This window comes from Leguminivora glycinivorella, chromosome 1 (genome assembly GCF_023078275.1).
Source record: "Leguminivora glycinivorella isolate SPB_JAAS2020 chromosome 1, LegGlyc_1.1, whole genome shotgun sequence".
In the NCBI taxonomy this organism is placed as follows: domain Eukaryota; kingdom Metazoa; phylum Arthropoda; class Insecta; order Lepidoptera; family Tortricidae; genus Leguminivora; species Leguminivora glycinivorella.
In genome coordinates, this window is record NC_062971.1 from 8362055 (window position 1) to 8385280 (window position 23226).

Below are 23226 nucleotides of genomic sequence, written 5' to 3' on the forward strand. Positions count from 1 at the left end.
AAAAAACTTAATAAATCCAAAAAAGATCAAATGATTAAAAAAACCTCGGAACGGAACTCATACCCGATTTAAATAGGACTCGATTGATTTAAGACGAGTTGCTTCGGGGGCGACGTGATATTTAGACCGGCTACCTAATGATTCTCCGACAATTTTTTAGCCGATTATTGATTCACCGACAACGATTCGCCGAATGTCATTTAGCCGAATAATCAAACTGTCGCTGTCACTTTTAGTCGAATAACGTTACGTAGAATCTTGGTTCGCATACAGTTCAGTTCGCTTCTGTGCAAATTATCCGAATTATTATTGGACATTTTTCATTTAGCAAAATAATATTTTCGTTTAGGCCACGTTTTGTCGAATAACGTTTCACATTTTAACATTGTTAAAATATTTTCGAATGAATGAATTATCGCTGTTGTAAAAAAAATACGCACTTAATAGACTTTTTTCTTAAGCAATGTATAATGTGAAATTCTTTTCGTTGCGGTAATAATTTACATACACTGACAACATTATGTTCTTGAACAGAAAAGTGCTAATTTTCGAATGGGAGAATAAAAATTTGGTGAGTTGAAAACAACAATACATAATTTATTAAAATTAATCCTTAGAATCAGAACATACTTCTTCTTCTTCTTCCTACCCTTATCCCACGTTATGTGGGGTCGGTACAACACGTTTTCCTCTTCCATTCTCCTCTATCTTTCGTCATTTCAACACTCACATCTTTCTTCCTCATATCCTCTTTCACACAATCCATCCAGCGTTGTTTGGGTTTACCCCTCCCTCTCCATCCATCAACCTTCATCTCCAACATTCTTTTGCCTATATGACATTCATCCCTCCTCATTACATGACCGAACCACGCCAACCTGCCACTCCTCATCTTTTCCGTTATAGGCGCAACTTTCAGACTTCCCCTAATATACTCATTCCTGATCCGATCCATTCTAGTCACTCCACACATCCATCTCAACATTCTCATTTCCGCTACGTGCACTCTCCTTTCATCCTCCACCTTTGTCGCCCAGCATTCAGATCCATAAAAACTTATAATGATTAATATAAATAAGTAGTTGAGATAAATGTGAGTTACTCTATAAACGATCTAACAACTACATTTTTGAATCCGTAGAACAGTTTGTACGCAAGTTCCAGCCAACTCACCAAAAAAAGACCAAATGATCACTCGACCTATTGTATTTCGACTAATTTTTTGTCGGCCAATTTTTACAATCACTAAATGGTTATTCGACGAAAAGTAAATCGGCGTATCAAATTTCTGCATACCGACTCCGTTTACGAACGAATATTATGCGACATGAGAATCTTCCAATCGTTATTCGGCCAAAAAAGACGTCGGCGAATCGTTGTCGGCGAACCGAAAATCGGCGTATTTTATTTCGGAATATCAATCGGGCACCATTTAGACCACATACATTTTAGACGAATTGCTTTATCGGCGTCCAGCTATTTAGACCACATACACGTCGGACGATTTGATAATGCGACAGTAGACGAAATGATTTTGTGACGAGTTGCTTCATAGACTGCTTACGTTTTCGACTATCTGCAAGTTTGTCTAAATGATTTTAAGGCGAGATGACGCATAGACGGCCTGCGTTTTTGACAATATGATACTAACCCAACCAATATCTTTAAATAATTACTTGTCAAGAGCCAAGTGTCACTGATGACAATGTCAACTAAAAATGCGCGAAATATGACGGCTCTGGGCTCTGTGTCTGTACACAAAATTTCGCACGCACATTTACGTAAAATCAATAAAAAAATCACATGGATTTGTCCATGATTTCTGTATGAAACAATGTATTTCATTCAATACCGCGCCGATGGATAATGTATAGTAGATGTATGCGCATATTTTTATTTAGTTGTAGTGTGCGGTGACTAAATAAATGGTAGATGTTTTTTGTATGGAAAGCGAGCCACCTTAATACTATAAAACTATTAATAAAGTAAGTGCATTGTCGTATAAAAAGTATTGTATGCAACGGTGTTAAATTGAGACAAAAAAAAACTCGTTGCTTCTCGCTTTCTCGCCTTCGCCTAAAATTGTTACCCACGCCACACTCCTTTTTTTACCTCTTGCGCGGCCAGCCGCACAGCGGTAAATAATGTATGAAACCGGAGCCGCAAACACTGTACGCAATATGCGGCCTGACGCATCCGCACGAGGCTAGCCGCTTAGTGCGTACAAAGTCTAATAATTATTTCTGACAAAAAAAAACTTTATTACAGACGGGCGTGTCAAAATAGGTAGAAGTATACTGACGTGATGCAGTCGACGATGCCGGAATACTGGCGCTCGCCGGCGCCCTTAGTGAGTGTCTGCATGCGCGTCTTCACCACGTCCAGCGGGGTCACGCCCACCGCCGCAATGCAGCCCGCCGTGCAGCCCGAGATGAACGACCACCTGCCACCACACGATGTTTAGGAACATGTATCTAATATTAGTAACTCTTTACTATAATATTGTCCTACCTAACATAATGGCATGCTTCCTTTCTACTAACAGTAGTACGCAAATCACGAAATATAATGCATGTTCCATTATTCACGATGCAAGTTCAAGTGATAATCTATCTCTAAATAAGTGTTGTGTGTGTTGTACTTTCCCGATATATGCATAGATCCTTTCATTTGCAGCTGTAGTTCAAATAAACATTCAATGAAGTCGTGACAGTCATGGGAGCCGGGGGTTCGCTTTGCACATAAGTTCCGAAAACTCATTGGTACGAGCCGGGGTTCGAACCCGCGACCTCCAGATTGAAAGTCGCACGTTCTTACCGTTAGGCCACCAGCGCTTCTTTTTGTATATAAGGATTAATCTAAATATATAAAAGAAGAAACTGCATGACTGACATATCAACGCACAGCCGAAACCGCTGATTCTAGAGATTCAAAATGAGGCACGAAAGTTTCTTATAAAGTGTAGAGGAGCACTAAGAAAGGATTTATTAGACTTATATTGACCGGGATATAGACCGTGATTACCTTTTTGATTTTTGTCGAGCTCCCGATATTTCGACGCAGTTGCATGCATCATGATCACGGAAAACGGTCAATATAAGTCTAATGAAAATAACCGTGAATCATTCAAAACTCTTAAGAAAGGATTTTTCAAAATTCACCTCCTAAGGGGGTGAAACGCGGGTCCTTAGTTTGAAAATATTACTTTTAGTACGCGGGCGAATATACTTAATAATACTTGCGTACGGTAGCAAATATACCGACTAGAACAAAAATACTTATTCTTCAAAATTTTGTTATAAGGGCTCGCTATAAGTATGATTTATAAAAGCAAAGGGTTATACATAATGACTGTCAAAGTGAAATGTGTACTATTGTACACATTTCACTTATTATAGCGAATAGCGCATAGACAGACCGTTTTGAGAATTTGACATACATTCTCTGATATGACTCCACGTTCCATTAGCTACTGGTTATTATCAATCATATTTGACTATAAGTTTATACAATATTGACTTAGCTTATTATTTTGTTGTATTATTAGTAACTAGCTTTTACCCGCGGCTTCGCCCGCGTAATAAAAGTATTCTTATTGAAACGTTTACAAAAAATAAGATTTTCATTTGGATCCGTAGGTTTCTTTGTAGGTACAGATGTCCGCGATTATTTCGATTAAGGTAAAGCGGGGCAATTCTCGACTGGAGGGCCATTGTAACTGATCTATTTGCTGTACGGTCCGGTTTTGGCTGACTGTACCTTACACATATTACTATTGCTTTAAAATAAATTCTTGCAATGATTGTAGAATTGTTACAAAGCGACCACAGCGTAGGTAGTAGGTACGAATATGTATGTATTTTACCTATTTAAATATTTATATTGGGGAAACTTCATACAACCCACATAGCCAGTATCTCGACGCTATGGTCGGTAGGGTAGAAAGTACTTCCTTGCATTATCGCTTACAATTTTTTCCATTTTGCTTATACTTATTGCAAACGTAAACATATAAAAGGCAAGCAAACAACGATCTTCTTACAGCACATTGAATGTAATAGTTATTACGGATGCAGGATACTCGCCGATGCCTACTTACTAATACCTTCCCTTTGAGCCACCTGCATTTTATCCCCGTCCCCGTCCCCTATTTCTATCCCTATCCCTATCCTTATCCCTAACCCTATCCCGTTCCGTCCCTGTCCCTGTCCCTGTCCCTGTCCCTGTCCCTGTCCCTGTCCCTGTCCCTGTCCCTGTCCCTGTCCCTGTCCCTGTCTCTATCCCTATCCCTATCCCTAACCCTATCCCGTTCCTGTCCCTGTCCTTGCCCCTGTCAAATTATCATGCTAGGAGGTGAACTATAAAAAATCCTTTCTTAGTGCTCCTCTAAGGAACTTCCGTGTTAATTTGAAATCTCTTGAACCAGAAGTAAAGATAAAAACTAAAGCTATACTTATGGCTATTTTGGATATTTTAACCTCATTGCACAACAACAGGGGAGAATATTTCTTTTCCACCTCATTAAATTTTAAAATCGTTGTATTTATCGTGATCAGCGACCCGATAAACCATAAAAACGATACCCATATTGTGCTTTTGACTTTACCCCTTTGCACCCCTTTAGGGGTCAAATTTCTTTAGAAATCCTCCTGTGAAGTTTCGAATAAAATAGTCAAACTAATCTTGTTTCCCCATACAAACTTTGAACCCCCATTTCACCCTTTTAAGAGGAGAATTTTGAAAAATCCTTTCTTAGTGCTCCTCTACGCCATATAAGGAACCTATGTGCCAAATTTGAAATCTCTAGGACCAACAGTTTCGGCTGTGTGTTGATATGTCAATCAGTCAGTCAATATCTTCTTTTATATATTTAAACCCCATTGCACCACAACAGGGGAGAAGGTATTTCACTTCCGCCTCGTTAGATTTTAAAAACGTTGTGTTTATCGTGATCAGCGACCCGATAAACCATAAAAACGATACCCATATTGATTTTTTGACTTTATCACCCCCTTTTCACCCTTTTAGAGGTTAAATTTTCAAAAAACCTGAAACACGTAGTCAGCCATATGTCTTAAGGAATCTTCCTGTGAAGTTTCGAATAAAATAGTCAAACTAATCTTGTTTCCCCATACAAACTTTGAACCCCCATTTGACCCCCTTAGGAAGTGAATTTTGGAAAATTCTTTCTTAGTGCTCCTCTACACTATATAAGGAACCTACTTGACAAATTTGACGTCTCTAGGACCAGCGGTTTCGGCTGTGCGTTGATATGTCGGTCAGTCAGTCAATATCCTCTTTTATATATTTTTTTGATATTTAAACCCCATTGCACCACTACAGGGGAGAAGGTATTTCACTTCCGCCTCGTTAGATTTTAAAAACGTTGTATTTATCGTGATCAGCGACCTGATAAACCATAAAAAAGATACCCATATTGATTTTTTGACTTTATCACCCCCTTTTCACCCTTTTAGGGGTTAAATTTTCAAAAAACCTGAAACACGTATTCAGTCATATGTCTTAAGGAATCTTCCTGTGAAGTTTCGAATAAATTAGTCAAACTAATCTTGTTTCCCCATACAAACTTTGAACCCCCATTTGACCCCCTTAGGAGGTGAATTTTGGAAAATCCTTTCTTAGTGCTCCTTTACACTATATAGGGAACCTACGTACCAAATTTGAAATCTCTAGGACCAGCGGTTTCGGCTGTGCGTTGATATGTCAGTCAGTCAGTCAGTCAGTCAGTCAGTCAGTCAGTCAGCTTCTTCTTTTATATATTTAGAAGAAGATAGTTCAAATTTTATTAATAATTTTAGAATCAGCTGTCGCCATTATTCAATCTTATGTTATTTCAATTTTAAGTAATCTTTGTTCTTTACGGAGTTGTCTTTGATAATGGCTATGCCAAAGTGACACATTGTATCTAATGAGTAGATAATTTACTGAAGGATAAATGTCAGTACTAGTGCAAGGTAGTGTAGCGCTGGTAGTTTAGCTAGCGATAAGAGAGTGCGACTTTCAATCGGTTGGGTAGGGAGGGCGGATGGCAGTCGCTTTCGTAAAACTAGTGCCCACGCCAAATCTTGTGATTAATTGTCACAGCGGACCCCAGGCTCGCACGAGCCGTGGCGAAGGGACTACCTCTACATTCCTAATGACGTTTGTCCGAAAATCACTTGGCCTAACTCATTTGGCCGAATAATGAAATGCCTTTTGGCCTAACGATCATTTGGCATAATTTAAATTTTGCCCCAAAAATGACATTAGCCAGAACCGATTCGCTGTTAGAAAGGTAGGTTTAGGTTAGGTTAGAACTGTGACCTCACACAAATCCGAATCGCTTCTAAAAAAGTGGGTTTTAACGGCGTTAGGCGAAACAATATTAGGACATTTAAATTAGGCCAAATGATCATTATGCCAAAAAATATTAGGCGATCTAAAAATCGAAGAAAAAACTTTAGGAATCTAGATATACATCCGTGGCGAATGCCGGGACAACGCAAGTAGGATGATTAGTGCAAGGTAGTGTTAGTACCAGAAGGGCGGGCCGGTGGCGCCGGGCTGCATGGGCCCCAAGTCGTTGAGGATGGCGAAGGTGGGGAAGTAGATGACGCTGAAGGAGATGTCCCGCGCGGCGGTGGCGCCGAGCCCCTTGTACAGCCCCATGATGCCGCGCTCGGCCAGCAGCTTCTTGATCAGCTGCATCGCCGTCTGGCGCTCGAACTTCTTGCCCTCTGTGGAACATACACTCCAGTTAGACCAAATAGACTCCACCCAGCGAGGCGCTTTAACGGAAATGCGACCGTTTCATAGTAAGGGCCATCTCACAAACGTTTCCCGAGCGTTAGTTTCTAGTTGACTCTATGGCTGCGGGACGCAACGGCGGTGTAACTGCGTAGCGACTATATTTTTTACTACACAAAGGCGCTCAAAAAGTCTAGTGTGGGTTGGCCCGTACCTGGCAATATAATGAATCAAGATTAACATTATATGCGTATAATTAAAATAATCGATGGAATCAGGCGTTACTTTGCGGAAATCCACGTTAATCATAAACTAGAACGTTCCTTTGCTAATCCGCGCATTGATAACGTGCAAGTCAATCAGTGCTAACCTGTTGTACTTACTTGCGTATTTTTTACATGCAATTAATTTTCCCACCCTCCCACCGCAAAAATAAAAATAAGACACGCAAATAAATACAACAACCCACCACCAAAAATACAAAACTCGACACGTGTTTCGCCTCTCCACGAGGCATCCTCAGGAGCTGATGTTGACGGTCCGAAGTTCCGCAACTGACTGATCGTCTCCGTGAACTTCATGTCAACCCCTTTCTGGGGGATGATCTAGGCCTTTCCATCCTATTCTAAGGATTCTTGGCGGTATGTTTACGCCGCCCGTGACTACGGGCGTGTCTTTGGTTGCCATATAGGCTTGGCATCAGCGATGGGCCGCCGGCGAAGCCGGCGGGCCATCTGTGGCTGACTGGCGGTGGCCTGTCAGCAGTGTTGCGGGGGGGCGGCGAGTGCTCCTTCTCGGCGTCCTCCCTGGCGTGCTACCGGGTCCGGCGGGCGTGCGTGGTTCGTTGGCGGGCGACGAGTCTCCAATCTCGGCGCCCAGGCCCGTCTTCTCCTTGGAGTCGGCGGGGGCGGGTGTGGGTGTCCTTTGGGCTGCTGCGTGGGTCGTTGTTGTGAGGCGACGAATCTCCAACTTCGTCGCCCCGGTTTGTCGGTTCCGCGGACCGACAGTCGACGACTGGTGTTGTCCGGAGGGCGTGCGTGGAGCGGCGCGGTGCTCTGCCGGCGAGGAGTCGGGCGCGGTGGCTTCTGTGGTGCGGAGACTGGGGGTGGGTAGTTGAGAAAACGGGTTTCTCTTCTACCCTCCCCTTTGTCGTTGCAAGGCTGCCGTGTACCACCGCTCTTTTTGGTACGCTTAATGGTGCGTGCTGTCTTTTTTTGACGGCAGCCTTGCATCCGGGGTTCTTGGGGTCGCGGCCGTGGGTCCTGGGCCCGCGACGGGGCCTTGGTGACGGGCGCGATGTTGGGCTGGTTGGTAGCCGTAACCCCCGGGTTGGGGGCGACGGGGCGGGCCGGAGCTGTGTTGGGGTCCTTGGGGGGGCCCACGGTCGGCTGCGGCGCGGTGTGGCGAATGTCCGGGGATGCTGCGGGCGCGGCCGCGGGTCCGGGGTCCGCTGTTGCGGGCGCGGCGGGCGTGCGGTCGGCGCCTGGCGGGTTTGTGGTGGCCACGGCCTCCGGGTTGGGGGCCGTGGGGCTGGCCGGTGCGTCGGCGGGGCCCTTGGAGGGGCCTGCGGTCTGCTGCGGCGTAAGGTTGTCTGGCGGCCCTGGGCGTCGCGGCCATAAGCTGGGGTTGCGTATGGGTGCGACGCGCGGTGGAGGGCCGACGCTTTGGAGGATCTCCTCAAACGTCGGCGGCTGCTTGGCTGGTGGCGGGTTTGCTGGCTGCGGGGGACCACCAGGGCTCGAGAAGACGCTGACGAGGTGCGCGTCAAGGGCTGTGAAGTCCCGTGACTGCGGTGAGCTCGACAGGGCCTCGTAAATGAGGGCGTCAAGAGTGCCGTGGTGGTCGGCGGCTTCGGTGGCTGGTGGGGCGATCAACTCCATCGCCTCAGGGTGGCCCTGCATGGCGCGGAGGATCTTGTGGTCATCTGGCCGGAGCTCGACGTTCTCTCCGCGGGCGTGCCCCTGCAGCCTAAAGAAGGTTTGCGCCCACGCCACCATACCAGGCGGCATGAGCCCAACTTTACCCAGGCGGTTGACCAAGATACGACTACGATCTTGTTCGCCGCAAGGGGGCGGTCGGATTGGGGCTTCCCGCGGGAGCGAAGGGGCGTCCGGGGTCGGGGCGACGGTGGGCCGCGGCGCTGGGTGGCCGGCGGCGGGTTCGTGGCTCAGTGGTTTTCTGGAGGGTACGCCGAGAAACTCTCGTTTCGGACTACCCACCCTAACCGACGGGTCGGGGGGGGTCGTCGGGTTCGGCGTACCTGCTGCGGGTAGATGCCCCATCGCGTTTTTCGAAGTACCCACCCTGCCCGAGGGGGCGGGGGGGCACCTCGGCGCGCGTCGGGGCATTCGTGCGGTCGGGCTTCAGCTGTGGGCGGTGGCACTGTCGCGCGCGACGCTTTATCGCCTCTCAGCGCCTAGCATCTAGACCTCTATCCGGTTGCCCAGATTAAGGTCCAGAGCCGGGGCGATCGGCGACGGCTTCAGCGGTCTGCGGGCTGTCCCCTCCGGCGCGAGCCGGGGTCGATCGGGCGAGGATTTTCGGAGAAAATCAAGCTGGATCGCCAGGAGCAGAGTAGTGGTGCGTCCGAGCGACTCAAGTACCGGTGGCTGTCTGAACCAAGACACTAAACGGCATTGACAACATATACGCATGCTGCATCCTGATTGTTATCAACAACTTTGCTTACCCAAACTCTTATCTCACTCACATCTTCAAAACTCACTCTTTCTTCATCACATAAAGTACAAAATACAAGCCAATGTATGAATAAAACTAAACGGCATTAGAGAAATTAAGACAATTTGAACCGAGGCCCATTGCGACATAGATTACAGGTCACATGTGCTATGCCAAATTAAACGAATCTAGGTTTTAATTACAGGTGATACGGGTCATGCAGTGGTTAAAGTTAAATAGTTTAGATATCGACAGTTTTGAAGGTTAAACTAACAGGTGTAGCAAACAGTCGCTATCAAATATATTGTAGCAGTCAAAGCTCTCGCAACTATTAGAACACGCCTATGTTGTCAAGAAGTTAGATGTCGTTAGTGCGTTTTCACATTATCCGATCCTATATCGGATGTAGGACCGATATCTTTGATTTTTGCCTTTGAAATCCTTCCTACTTCCGATATCGGATCAGATAATGTGAAAACGAAAGCTTTAGCAGCTTCGATATATTTATCTGATAGAGACTGTGCCATTTAGATTGAATTGGCGTCGGTCACATTACATATTGTTTTGATTAAGGCATGCATAACTGCTTATGATTCATACGCTCCATTGCCAAGTACAAAATGCTAATTTGTTTTTTCAGCCCGGCTATTACGCTTAGAATTTTATCACTTATGTGCGTGGATAAAGCACCCGTCACGTTCTGGCAAGTATGTCAGTGTGAGTCTGATCGTCTCCAGAATGGTCGGCCATATTTATACTTTGTCCACCCCCCTACCAAGCAAGTTAGATGGAAAAATTCGTAATAACGGCGATGACGCAACATTCAACTGCTCATTAAGGATCAACCCCCTATTGTTGTACCTAATCATTTCCAACTGTTCCAGAACCCCCAAACGCAGCCCTTTCTCACATAAGGTCAGTGCGGAGAAGACCGTCTACCCGGAAAGACCGTCTATTGACTATAACTTTTGTGTTTATATATCTACGCCTCTCACACCTCCGAAGGTATATCAGTTTTTCATCCTTAAGCCATTGGTCTTCAATACATATCCCTAGGACGAACACTAGTTAACAATAAACTTGATTCGTGTTTCGAATTCGAGGATCGAGTTCAACATGGTTCCGCAAAAAATTAAATTAAAATAGAAGCAGTCGGAATATTTGAATATTATATATGTAACGTAGTCATTTAGTAACCGTTCTTTCTGACTAGTACTATTAATCTACTCAAAACGCGTTCAATTTCTTGTTTTATGTTCTGAAATATGTAACTTAGAAATTGTGCCTACTCAGAAAGTCCGGCATAAAAGAGAAAGGCAAGACCGGCATACGATAAACAAGGAGTTGCCAACCTTTTTTTGGCTTTATTGGAAATAAGTCAAGTGTAAACAATATCAATATATAAGTACGTTTTTGGCTTATGATAATTGTACCGTTTTTGATTTTAACTTCGAAATACAGTTTTGGTAATGATTCGTATGGTATTACTTATATCATTCGAAAGTATTAAATAAAAATGACATAGTTGTGAAGAATTATAAGTGGTGAACTTCTAACTAAGCCTACTTGCGATTAAATAACGACTTTAAAACGCCCTTGTAAAAAAAATAACTTAGTATTAACAATGCCAATTTGACGTATTTTAACAAAGGCTGTAATGGATAAATAGTGGGTAGTATTTTTTTATTTAGCATTTGGACGGTGTTATGGAATAGCGAACTAAGCGCCAAAATCCGAAAAAAAAGTTATGAATGCAGTTCGGATATAAATGTGATAATCTATAGTATTGATTATTTCTTTGTTGAAAAATCATGCTTACAGCCTTATTTTAAGGGGTAGAATCAAGCGACACGTTAAGATTTGTATGGCCCTGTGTACTAATTAGTTACGTAAAAACGAATTGAACGCCAAATTTACTTTTACAAATTATAATAAGCGTATATTCTAAATCGCAAAATCGAGTTAAACGCCATAAAGATGTTATTAATTCGTTTTGGTTTAAAGTTTTGATGATTTATAAACGCAATATCGATTTAACCGCCCTATTGGTGTCGTTTAATTCGTTGTTACATATTTGAAATTGCAGGATATTTCGCTTAATGAGAACTAAGTACCAAGAGGTTTTGTTATATCATAATATCTTATGTGTGTAATCCTGGCTAGTACTAATGAATTATTATTAGTTACAATGCCAATTTTGCCATATATATGCTGATTTTTATGATATTTATTAAAAAAAGTTGATTGCAGAACAAAACTAAATTGTTAGACGGATTAGTCCTAATCATTGTGAAGGAAAACATTGTTGTTAATTTATTTACAATAGCACTATTTACTCAAATATATGGAATTTTATTTTATTCCAGTATTCACTTTACCTCTAACAGTTTGCATTAAAGAATCAAACGACAAAATATGTCTCATAGTACGCTACGGTGAAATAAATTAACGTCATCGCAGTATTAGTTCAATAAAGAATCAAGCGGAAAAACGTTAATAACTTCGAAACTTGAATAGGTATGGTGTTATTTTTTTTATCAATTTAAATTATGAACACTTTTATAGGTTCAATGTCAAAATTAACTTTTTTGCTTCATAAATGAACTTACAACAACTGATTCAAATTTCAAATCTTTCTAGCTCATTTTCTCGATTTAAACTAACTGTCGCTTGATCACTTATTCCATAACACATTAAATTTTAATAGTACATTGTGCATCAAGGGAAGGAACTTGAATATTACTAACGAGAGGAAGTTAAATCGCGACGGCATGCCAGAGCGATTTAAAGACTCGAGTTTGTAATATTCATACTCCCCGAGTTACACACAATGTTTTTCATCACACTTGCAATATAAAAATATGTAAAAAGATTTTAAAAAATTGAATACGGTACTAGAAATTTCATAACTCCCTTGGGAGAACAATTTTTCTATAACTCACGCTCCGCCTGCGTGCAAAAATCACATTTAGTGTGCGAGTATGATGAAAAAAAATAACGCGAACATTCATACTTTAGTGACTATAGCAAAACCAAGCATTGCTAAGAAATGTTACCAAACTAATTCACGTATCTTAATATCCTATTACGTTTTCTTAATAACATAGTTTCAAAAACAGATAAGTAGTTGGATTTATATGAGCCTGTAATATCGTGAGTATCGTGACTAAATTGTATTCGCAGGTGTTCGTTGGAAAAACAGTATTATGCAATATCTGGACCTGAAAAGAAAAGGTTATGAACCCCATCTACGGGACATATGCCGGTCTTGCCTTATAAATAGAAAAATGCTTATATGTTCAAAATTTTAACGTTATTTTAATAATTATCTAGCACGTTCTGCCCCGTTATTACGTAAAATAACAATGATCATGATTTTGGAACCTAGTCTCATATAAAATTACGCGACAACAAGCACTAGACGGTCTTTCCGTGCTCATCGCGGGAGAACGGTCAACCCGCCGAGCCTTAAAAAATGTGATTTTTATCACTTAAAAGTACCTTATTTCACCAAAATACTGTAAAAGCTTTGTAAAATATAATATTTGCTATCCCATAGGACCATGCGCATTACGCCAGACTGCATTAATTATAGTTTTATCCACTCAAACTTTATTTCAAATAAACTATGCCGGTCTTGCCCGCACTGACCTTACATGTAATACATCAAAAGAATGATTATCTGATACAGTATGGCCACTCTCTATTAAATGCTTTGCAAAATTGGATCTCTCTGGATGGTTGTGCCTGTATGACGCCATATGCTCCTTATACCTGGTAGTGAAATTGCGGCCCGTTTGGCCCACGTACACTTTGTTACAAACATCACAGGTCAACTTACTCGTATAAGCTTAAAATCTGGGGTTTCTGGGGTAAAGGAAAGTCACTCGGACCTCACTGCTGCTCGGACGCTCCACCTATCTCCAGCACCAGCTAATCCAGCCGTTTTTCCCGAGTTAAAAACTTCGCCGGATCGCGCCCGGCCTTCGCGGGGCGGGTGGGTACTCGGCCCGACTCGTTTTCCGAACCACCCGCAGCCGCCGAACAGAAACTCGCGACCCCCCCCCCCCCCCCCTCAGATGGGGTGGGTAGTTCGAAACGCCAGTTTCTCAATCTACCGACGGAAAAATTGCCGAAAACAGCCGACCTCTCCGCAGCCGCGAAGAAGGACGGTAGTCAAACGGACGACTAGTCAAAAAAAAGAAGACTGCAACAGCTCCGCCGGCGACGTTGAAGATGAAATATATGCTCGCCTTCATCAACAACCTAGCCGCCGCAACAGATCCCGCCACCGCCGCGGCACTCTCCAGCCGCCCGCTTTCACCGACCCCGAGAGAGGCCTCGCCCAGCGAGTTGCTAGAGCACACACGAGCCCTGGTGACAAAGCTGGCGGAGGCAGGGTACTTGCCCCATCCATTTTTTAAATGGATGGGCTCCTACCTAAGAATCCAGGCCCTCTGTCTCGGGGGCGAAGTAGAGCTGAAACCTCAAGACGCCCCGCTGCACCGCATCCTCGATGAGCTCCAAGCTCACGACTTTTTCCAGTCCCAGCCGGGGAAGCGGAAACGCAACGGACCCCCAGCCGAGCAGGCCCAAAAAAGGGCCTGCAACAACATCTCACCACCGACCGACCCGCGACTCCGCGCACGTCAAGGAGACGCCCAGCAACCCTCGCCCTCCACTGCAGCCCACAGCTACGCTTCAACCGCGGCCCGCCCCTCGGACCCCGACCAGTCGGCGCCCCCCATGCCCGACGGAAGCGGGGCTGCTTGCAATCAAAAAAAAGAAAAACAGAATCAGAATCAAAAAAAAAACAACAGCAACCAAAAAAATTACATCATCAAAAAGAGCAATGATGACAAGCAGCCCTGCACGGAGGGTAGCGGAGATATCAAAAAATCAAAGTACCCATCTATCGTTGCCGACATTCTCCCGAACTGGCCGGCGGTACTGGCTGACATCGCAGCGGAGCTGGGAGAATCAGCGAATTCAAAACCGAAAGGGGAAGGGGTGATCTTCACCCCCGCACCGACACCGAATATCGCCTCATTATCCGACACTTAACAAAGTTGGAAAATGAGGCGGTAACCGCCATCAACGCCGCCAAGAAGGAAGGAAGGACCTCTGACGTCATCAAGCCGCTTTATAACATCTATGGGCTGGAAGAAGAAAAGCGGTTCAAGGTGGCCATCAGAGGCCTCCCAGTGAAGACCCCGATCGACTCGCTAAGCGCAGCCCTGGAGAAGCTCGGATATCCCGTGGAGTACGCCAAGCAGATCAACGCCAGGGCGGGACGCCCGGGCTGCATCTACTTCGTGCAGCTCAGGGGCTCCGCCCGGGAACTCGCGGGAATCTACGGAGTCAACGAGCTTCTCCACATCCAGGGGATCAAGGTGGAGGCATGGAGGGGGAAGAAGGGGCCCCCGCAGTGCCACAACTGCCAAGGCTTTGGCCACTCCTCACACGGCTGCCATCGAGAACTCGCCTGTGTCCGCTGCGCCGAACCCCATCTGGCCAGCCAGTGCACCAGACCCCGCGACCAGAAGGCCACCTGTAAAAATTGCGGAGGCCCACACCCCGGCAACCACCAAAACTGCCCGGCGTTCAAAAAGGCCTTCCGGCTGTGGAAGACTGCCCTCCTGGCCCCCATACGCCCGGGCCCCACCACCAGAGCATCGGTCCCCACTCCCACAATGGAAGAGTCGGCGCCATCCTCGTTGATGGCCCCGGCTAACCCCCCCACCCAAAGGGGGGCCCCAGCAACGGACCAAACCAGCTGTCAAGGGACCGAAACACAACAAAAAGAAAAAAAAGAAGAAGAAGCAGACCGCCCCATCAGAGCCCAACGCAGACACGACAGCTACAGCCCAGAAACAGCAGAAGAAGAAGCCCAGTCCTGCACCAGCCACCAGCACTCTGCACACCGCCTCGCCCGAGCTAGCCGCAATAGCGGCTCAACTTGCGTCGATGGCCCAGGCGCTCACAGCAGCTTTCGCTCAACCACAGCCGCAGTAATTACGCAGCACTTACGCGTAATCCATTGGAATTCGCAGGGGCTAAAGTCCAAGATCGGACTACTACGCCGTTTCGTCTCAGCGCAGAACGTGGACATAATGCGAAACCTTCCTGCGAGCCGACGCCCCCCTGAAGATCCCCGGCTACGTCGTGTACAGAAAGGAGGAAACCAGACAAGACGGCGCGGTGTACCGGGGCCTGGCAGTACTAGTCCGGAGGTCCATCATCCACCAGCCGGTGGAATTCCAGCCCCTCGACTCCCTCTACGCCCTGGGAGTCGACATCAGAGTCCAGGGCCATGACCTCCGACTGTACGCCATCTACAGACCAGGCGGCCCCCCAGGCCACCTCCAACGAGACCTGCTGAAGCTTCTCAGTCCCCCAATGCCGATCCTCCTGGCGGGGGACTGGAATGCCAAGCACACGGCATGGCACGCGTCGAGGCAGTGCTCCGCTGGCCGTGCCCTATTCAACGCTGCGGTGGACCACAACTTCGAGGTGTCTGGACCCGAGGAGCCGACGCACTACGACGCGCACGGGGCAGACTTTGCGGTCTACAAGGACATCACGGCTTCCATACGGCAAGAAGCCCTCCCCGACCTGCCCTCGGACCACCGCCCGATCCTACTGAAGCTGGAGGACCTGCCAGTGAAGGTAAACCCCCGACCGGGGCGCCGCATCTGCTGGGAGACTTACGTCCAAGCCTTGGAGGGGAAACCCCAGACCAAGGCAGTCTCCTCAGCCGAGGACGTGGAATCCGCAGCCGCTGCTGTCACCTCCGACATCCAGGACGCGCTCAACACTGCAGCACACACCACCCGACGCAGCAGGAGAATCTCTCCCCTGCCGTAGAGGGTCTTGGACCTTATCAAGCGCAAGCACGCCCTGAGGAGAAGATGGCAGGTGACAAGATGCCCAACACTCCGAGCTGAACTGAACTCCCTGGTCAAGCGAGTACAGAAGGAGCTGAGCCACCATGCAGCGACGAGTTGGGAGACTCACATTGCGTCCATGGACGGTGATGTCCCCTTCATTCACCGTCTATGCCGCCAACTTGGCGTGACGCAAGAACCAACCCGCCCACTCAAGGACGCCCACGGAAACCTCAAGTACAAGGCCGAAGACAGGGCGGAGATCTTCGCCGAGTGCCTGAGCCGCCAGTTCCAGCCAAACCCTGCCAGAGACCACCAATACATCGCAGAGGTCTCCACACACCTGGAGAGGTACCTCCAGCAGCCGCTGGCAGCAGAAGACAACCCGGTCTTCTTCACCCCCGGCCAAGTGCAGCGAGCTCTCCAGCGCTGCAAACCCAGGAAAGCCCCGGGCCCCGACGAAATCCCAAACATGGCACTCAGACACCTGCCGCAACACTCCGTTGTGGCGGTGACGCGCCTGTTTAACGGGATTATGCGCTCGGGCCACTACCCGTCACCGTGGAAACTTGGTCGGGTAATCATGATACCCAAGCCTGGAAAGGACAGAGGAAGACCGGAGAACTATCGCCCGATCACCCTGCTGAGCACCCTCTCCAAAGTGTTCGAGAGACTTCTACTGGGCAAACTCCAGCCCTACGTAGAGCCCCGCCCAGAACAGTTCGGTTTTCGGGACGGACACTCCACGACGCTACAACTGACCAGAGTCCTACATATCATGACAGAAGCCATGAACAGGAAGGAGTACACTAGGGTTGCCAACCGTACTATATAATATAGTACTGTACTATATTTTGGCCCAGCGTACTATATTCTATATATAACATATATAGTACGCAAAAGTACTATATTTTTGGGGTCCATACCAGTGGCGAATTTACACTAGGGTCAAACCGCCAGGAGCGGCGTTTTGATAATGAAAAAAATTTCGCGCTCGCTCCGCTCGCGCTTTTATTCATGTTTAACCTTCACTGTACATTTCATTACTTCGTTCTGACCTGCAAATATTGCAGTTACGTATAAAGCCACCGTTGTTTGCAAACATTTGTATTTTTTCCATGATACATTAAATAACGACATTTCTTAAGGGGATTCTCTACTCCGATGAGCTTCGATTTGAATCCATTGGTATTATGAATATTACGATAGTTTCTAAAGCATATCATATTAACAGAATCGTCTTTAAACAAACTAGCATCCCATAATTAGGTACCTACTTCACAGCTCATTGATTCTGTGATATTTAGCATCAAAGTTGAACTATTTTAGGACCGAAACTGGTTCTTTGGTCAAATTTTTTGCCTTAATTCGTTTTAAATTAAAATCGCTTTTGCATTTTTATAAAAGTCTAGATTTCATTTAAGTAAAAAGTTTTTAAAACACTGTCAAAGTTCATAAAAAATATAAGTACTTACAATATGGGTATTTTTTTTAAATAGGTATAGGTCTTGTAAAAAAAGTAAGTAGGTAACTATTGAAATTAATAGTACATTGTGCAACAAGGGAGGTAAGGGGGACATTATAGACGCGTGTGCCGCAGGCAGGAGTGAATAATAGACACGTCTTTAATGTCCTTACCTCCTGAGTTACACACAATGCTTTTCATCACATTTGAGAGAAAAATACAGAGGAAACAGTCAAAAGGCAAAACCTTCAACCAGCGGCGTTGCGACCAATAGTGTATCTTGATTATTCATATTAAATCCATTGTTTTTGATAACAAACACTTTTTGAACGAAAAAAAAACACGAAAATACTGCATATAAATTAAATGCAACGTTCAAAAAAGCATATAAATCATATAATTGAACTAAAATTTTACTTATTTTTCATTCATTTAAATATTTTGATCTGTTGTACTATCCGTTGCTAGGCAACGGTGGGTGCCTCGCGTATGCACGCGGTCAAGCGCGAGTAGAGAGTATATTGTCAGATTGTAAATTATAACAATTTATCTGAGTTAAATTTACTAAATAAATGCGAAACACACTGAAATAATTGTAAAAGATAAATAAAATGCATTTTTCATACCGTATCTTATCGTCGTATCATATCTTTTATAGCTTAATAGTAAAATTTTGGTTGTGCAATAAAAATCCTTGGCAGATTGAAACATCCTTTGCCTGAAGTATTGTACGGATTGTATTCATTTTTAAAACTAAATCCATTATTCCCTTGGGAATAAAATAGTACATTATGCTTCAGTACACGTAGACGCAATGATACCTTTAAACAGCAAATGTGATGAAAATGAATATTAATAGGTACGTAAGTAAAAATTGCATACCTGTCAATAAATTTAGAAAGTGATAGAAGACTCAATATTGCATATTTTTCGAAATACGCCATATTATAATATATTGTTGGTGTTCAATAACACATTTGTTACATTACATACAATAAACAATTAGTTATATATTACGCTAAGTAAAACATTCGACAACATGAAAGTTTGCTTTTTTAAAAAAAGGCCAAATGTTAAGTTGGTCAATATGAGCTTGGCAAATAAAACAATAAGTTGGGAAATGAACATTGAATGAAAATTGCGCGAAACGTGAGTTGGGAAAGTGATATTCGGCCATACAACTTTCGACGATACTTAAATAAGAGAACCAATGCAACACAAAACTTGTCAAAAATCGATGAAAACCGAATGGAGCCCCTTAGAGTGGACAGAAAGAACGATCTCTACGACTTGGTTATCGATTATGTGTACCGTACTATATTTTATTTCGGTGTACTATATTTTTTAGATGGAATTTTCTAAAATACTATATTTTCCTAAAAAAAAGTTGGCAACCCTAGAGTACACTGCAGCCGTATGCCTCGATATGGAAAAGGCCTTCGACAGAGTGTGGCACGAGGGACTTATCTACAAGCTGTCGAAGACCGAAGCACCCAGGCGAATTGTCAAGGTGGTGGCCTCCTTCTTGACAAATCGACGCTTCCAGGAAGCAGTGGACAACGCCGTCTCAGAAGAACACCCGATCCACGCGGGAGTTCCCCAGGGCAGCGTGCTGTCACCGGCCTGCTACGCCCTCTATACTGACGACCTCCCAGTCGACCCAGGAGTCAAGCTGGGCCTCTATGCTGACGACGCGGCACTCTTCGCCACGTCGATGAATCCGAAGCAAGCGGCCAAGAAGATCCAGAGGTCCCTTGACGCCCTGCCCGACTGGCTATCCAGGTGGAGGTTGTCAGTGAACGTGGGAAAGACCCAGGCCCTACTCACCGGCCACACCAACAAGCCGCCACCACGTCTCCGCCTAAATGGAGAGGACATCGAATGGGCGCCGAAAAAAAAAAAATTTAATCTGTTTATTTCTAAGAAACGTACATGCATTTATAATATACTTAACTGCTAATCTTAAATTGAAAAGAATTTTTGAGTTAAGGAGTCTAGTTACATATGAATTGTTATTTATTTTATTTATACATAATTAAGTTTTTTCGTTTTTAATAAGTGTTTTTTCAGTATATAACGAGCTTGGCTACAGGTTCGACTTTCTAATGAGTCTATCAATTCATTTGGGAATCTATTCAGTATCCGCGGTAATGTGCATTTCCATACTCTTCGCCCGTACTCATTGTTAATTTTTTCGATCTCGTATGTTGGAATGTTATCTAAGTTACGAAGCCGCAAAGGTCGTGTTTTTTTCCGTAAGTATTTTATGTTCTTGTAGTATTGAGTTATAATAGCAAAATCTATACAATACAATACTTGGGCGTTAGTATCGACCGGCGCCTGTCCATGATACCTCACGTCGACAATGTGATCCGTCGCGCGAAGACAGCCAGAGCTAAGCTGAACCCAATATTCAGAAGCAGCCTACCACGACGCACGAAACTGGGGATAGCCAAGACCTACGTGCGGTCCCGCCTGACGTACGCAGCGCCCGCCTGGTACGCACTGGGCCGTGTTTTATAAAGTTACAAGTTACAGGTTACAAGTGTACAGGCTACAGGTACCTGTAATGCACTGTGCACGATTACAGGTGTTTTATAAATACACACAAAAGTTTACAATTGTAATGGACCACGGTAAATCTCGATTACAAGTGACATCTACAGGTGTGGCGGACATCACTATTTAAAAAAAAACATCTGTCATAAAAACTCGTTCTACTGTCGGGACTTTGAAGCTTTGTCTGTTTATTTAAAAAGTTTAATTTAATTTATTGCATCTTTATTGGAACTATGGCCAGAAATGAAGCTAAAATTGAGTGGTTGAGAGCGGTTTTCAGTAGTAAAGAAGTACTTTTCGGGCCGTTTTCAGGTAAAGCACGATTATTTACAAATTGTACTGTTTTACCAATGTTCAATGGAGAGGATCATCATTACATAGTATTGGTATATGCGACTTCAAAGATTCACTGCGTATCGAAAATTATGCTTAGTAGTATTTTATACCATTATGTGAACGCACAATACATATATAACGAGACGAATTCTAATAAGTCAACGACAAATCTCGGCACCCACTTGGGACTGACCCTTTTCAGTTTCTACTTTGTTTCTACTACCGAGAAAACTGAACTACTTAGATGCCGTTACAGGACTCAAGACCCCTGTAAGTTTTTGTTACAAGTGTACCAACACTACCAACCTACACTTGTAATTTACAATATTTTTATAAAACGCCTGTTCGATTATGAGTTTAAAACTATTAAACTCCCATATTTTTGTCTTTGGTTAAGCTACAGGCACTTGTTCCTGTAACCTGTAAAATTGTAACACAGTACTTTTATAAAACGCAAATTGTAAAAAAAATAAAACCGCCTTCAAAAAAAGCGTGTTACAAAACACGGTGAAACTAAAAAGCCAAAAATAATAAACCTTCGAATTCAGATTTCTTATCGGATTGCAATAATCTAAACATCCAAATTATAAACAAATCAATTATTTTTGTAGTCGGTACCAGACCTGTTCGTCGCCTTGCTATTTCCTGTTTGCCCCACCCAACCATACGCAGGCTGGCCCCGACTCCAAAAATAATTGATTTGTTTATAATTTGGATGTTTAGATTATTGCAATCCGATAAGAAATCTGAATTCGAAGGTTTATTATTTTTGGCTTTTTAGTTTCACCGTGTTTTGTAACACGCTTTTTTTGAAGGCGGTTTTATTTTTTGTTAAAAAGTTAATTTATTTGTTGATTTTTAGTGGTTCCTAGTGATATTATATGTATCAGTCCGAATATATGTACAGTAGTGAAAGAATTATCCTTTAACTCCTAACCGTTGAGGAGTTGACCTTCCATCATCAGCTCAGCCACATAAAATTATTACCATCAGGCGTAAATACTGGTGTACCTTTGAAAAATACACTAAGAACATTACATGTGCCTATAACATTTGAAGAGTTCCCTCGATTTCTCCAAGATCCCATCATCAGACCCCGACTTGGTGCCAATGGGACCATCTCGGGGTTATACCCGTTCGATCAAAAAAAAAATTTTGAAAATCGGTCCACGATCCTCGGAGATATCGAGTAACATACATACAAAAAAAAAAAAAAAAAAACATTCAGTCGAATTGAGAACCTCCTCCTTTTTTGAAGTCGGTTAAAAAACGGGGCAAGTGTTGCCAGAAAACGCCTGTAAACTTGTAACTTGTAAGTTTATAAAACACGGCCCTGGTGGCTGAGACACATAGAAAGCGCCTGCGTGCGCAGGAGAATGCGACCCTACGCACGATTGTCCAGGCCCCCCGCTACGTGCGCAACGTGGATATCATCCGGGGTCTCAATTGGCAAGGCCTGGATGCCTTCGTCGGCAACCTATCCAAAAAGATGTTCGAGCGTGCGGACGTTCGAGGGCAACGAAAAGACCCGCCCACTATCGTGGGCGGCGGAAGAAACCGCCAAAAATCCGCTGAAGGATGGGAAGGCATCCGACATCCTCTCTGAGGACGAAGTCGATGAAGCTCCGAATGAATGAGACGATCAGTCAGTTGCGGAACTTCGGACCGTCAACATCAGCTCCTGAGGATGCCTCGTGGAGAGGCGAAACACGTGTCGAGTTTTGTATTTTTGGTGGTGGGTTGTTGTATTTATTTGCGTATTTATTTTTATTTTTGCGGTGGGAGGGTGGGAAAATTAATTGCATGTAAAAAATACGCAAGTAAGTACAACAGGTTAGCACTGATTGACTTGCACGTTATCAATTCGCGGATTAGCAAAGGAACGTTCTAGTTTATGATTGGCGTATAATTAAATTGGTGAAGTTAATCGAATGTCGAGTCATTATTATTGAGACGGGTTTTTTTCAGCTACAGTGTAAGGGCATTATTGACCACATAAGAAAGGTTGCAGCTGATTGGATTGTCTTTCGACACGACGTCTTTGGACGGTCTTACGAAATTGTTTTGAAGATGACTTACTAGCTCTTACGATACACTATTGTATAAATGAAAATATTCTAAACTTACCAAAATCTGAAACATATATTGAAAGGTACCTATTTGTTCAGATGTTCACTACTACAATTTAGTCTAACATCGTTTCGTTTTATCGTTTAACGTTCTTAGCATAGCAACACGAACGTTTGCTAAAGCACGACAAATTAGATAAATAAACACGAATGGCACTATTCCATTGCCCAGTTTACGGCGTGACGGGTAATAGTGCGCGGATAACCTGTGGGGTGCCAACTGGCTCCGTGTATGGTCCCGTGGGATACATCATGCATGTAAACAGTATGTGTAATGTAGTTAAACACTGTAGGGCTTACATGTACGCAGACGATACTTGTCTGGTTTACTCTAACAAAGACATGAAAAACATAGAAGATTGTATACAGGAGGACCTGAACAGTATTATTAAGTGGGCTCATGACAATAGTATCATAATTAATG

General features: G+C 44.3%; 1 protein-coding gene across 1 annotated transcript in view; it reads right to left on the reverse strand.

Annotated features, from left to right (window-relative positions):
- Positions 1-23226, reverse strand: part of LOC125228721 (mitochondrial glutamate carrier 1-like) — a 57445-nt gene that overhangs the window by 6698 nt on the left and 27521 nt on the right. The window contains exons 6-7 of the mRNA XM_048133385.1: positions 6539-6737; positions 2303-2443 (exon numbers count right to left, since the gene is read on the reverse strand). Coding sequence (XP_047989342.1) covers positions 2303-2443; positions 6539-6737 — 340 coding nt within the window. The remainder of the gene's footprint in view (positions 1-2302; positions 2444-6538; positions 6738-23226) is intronic.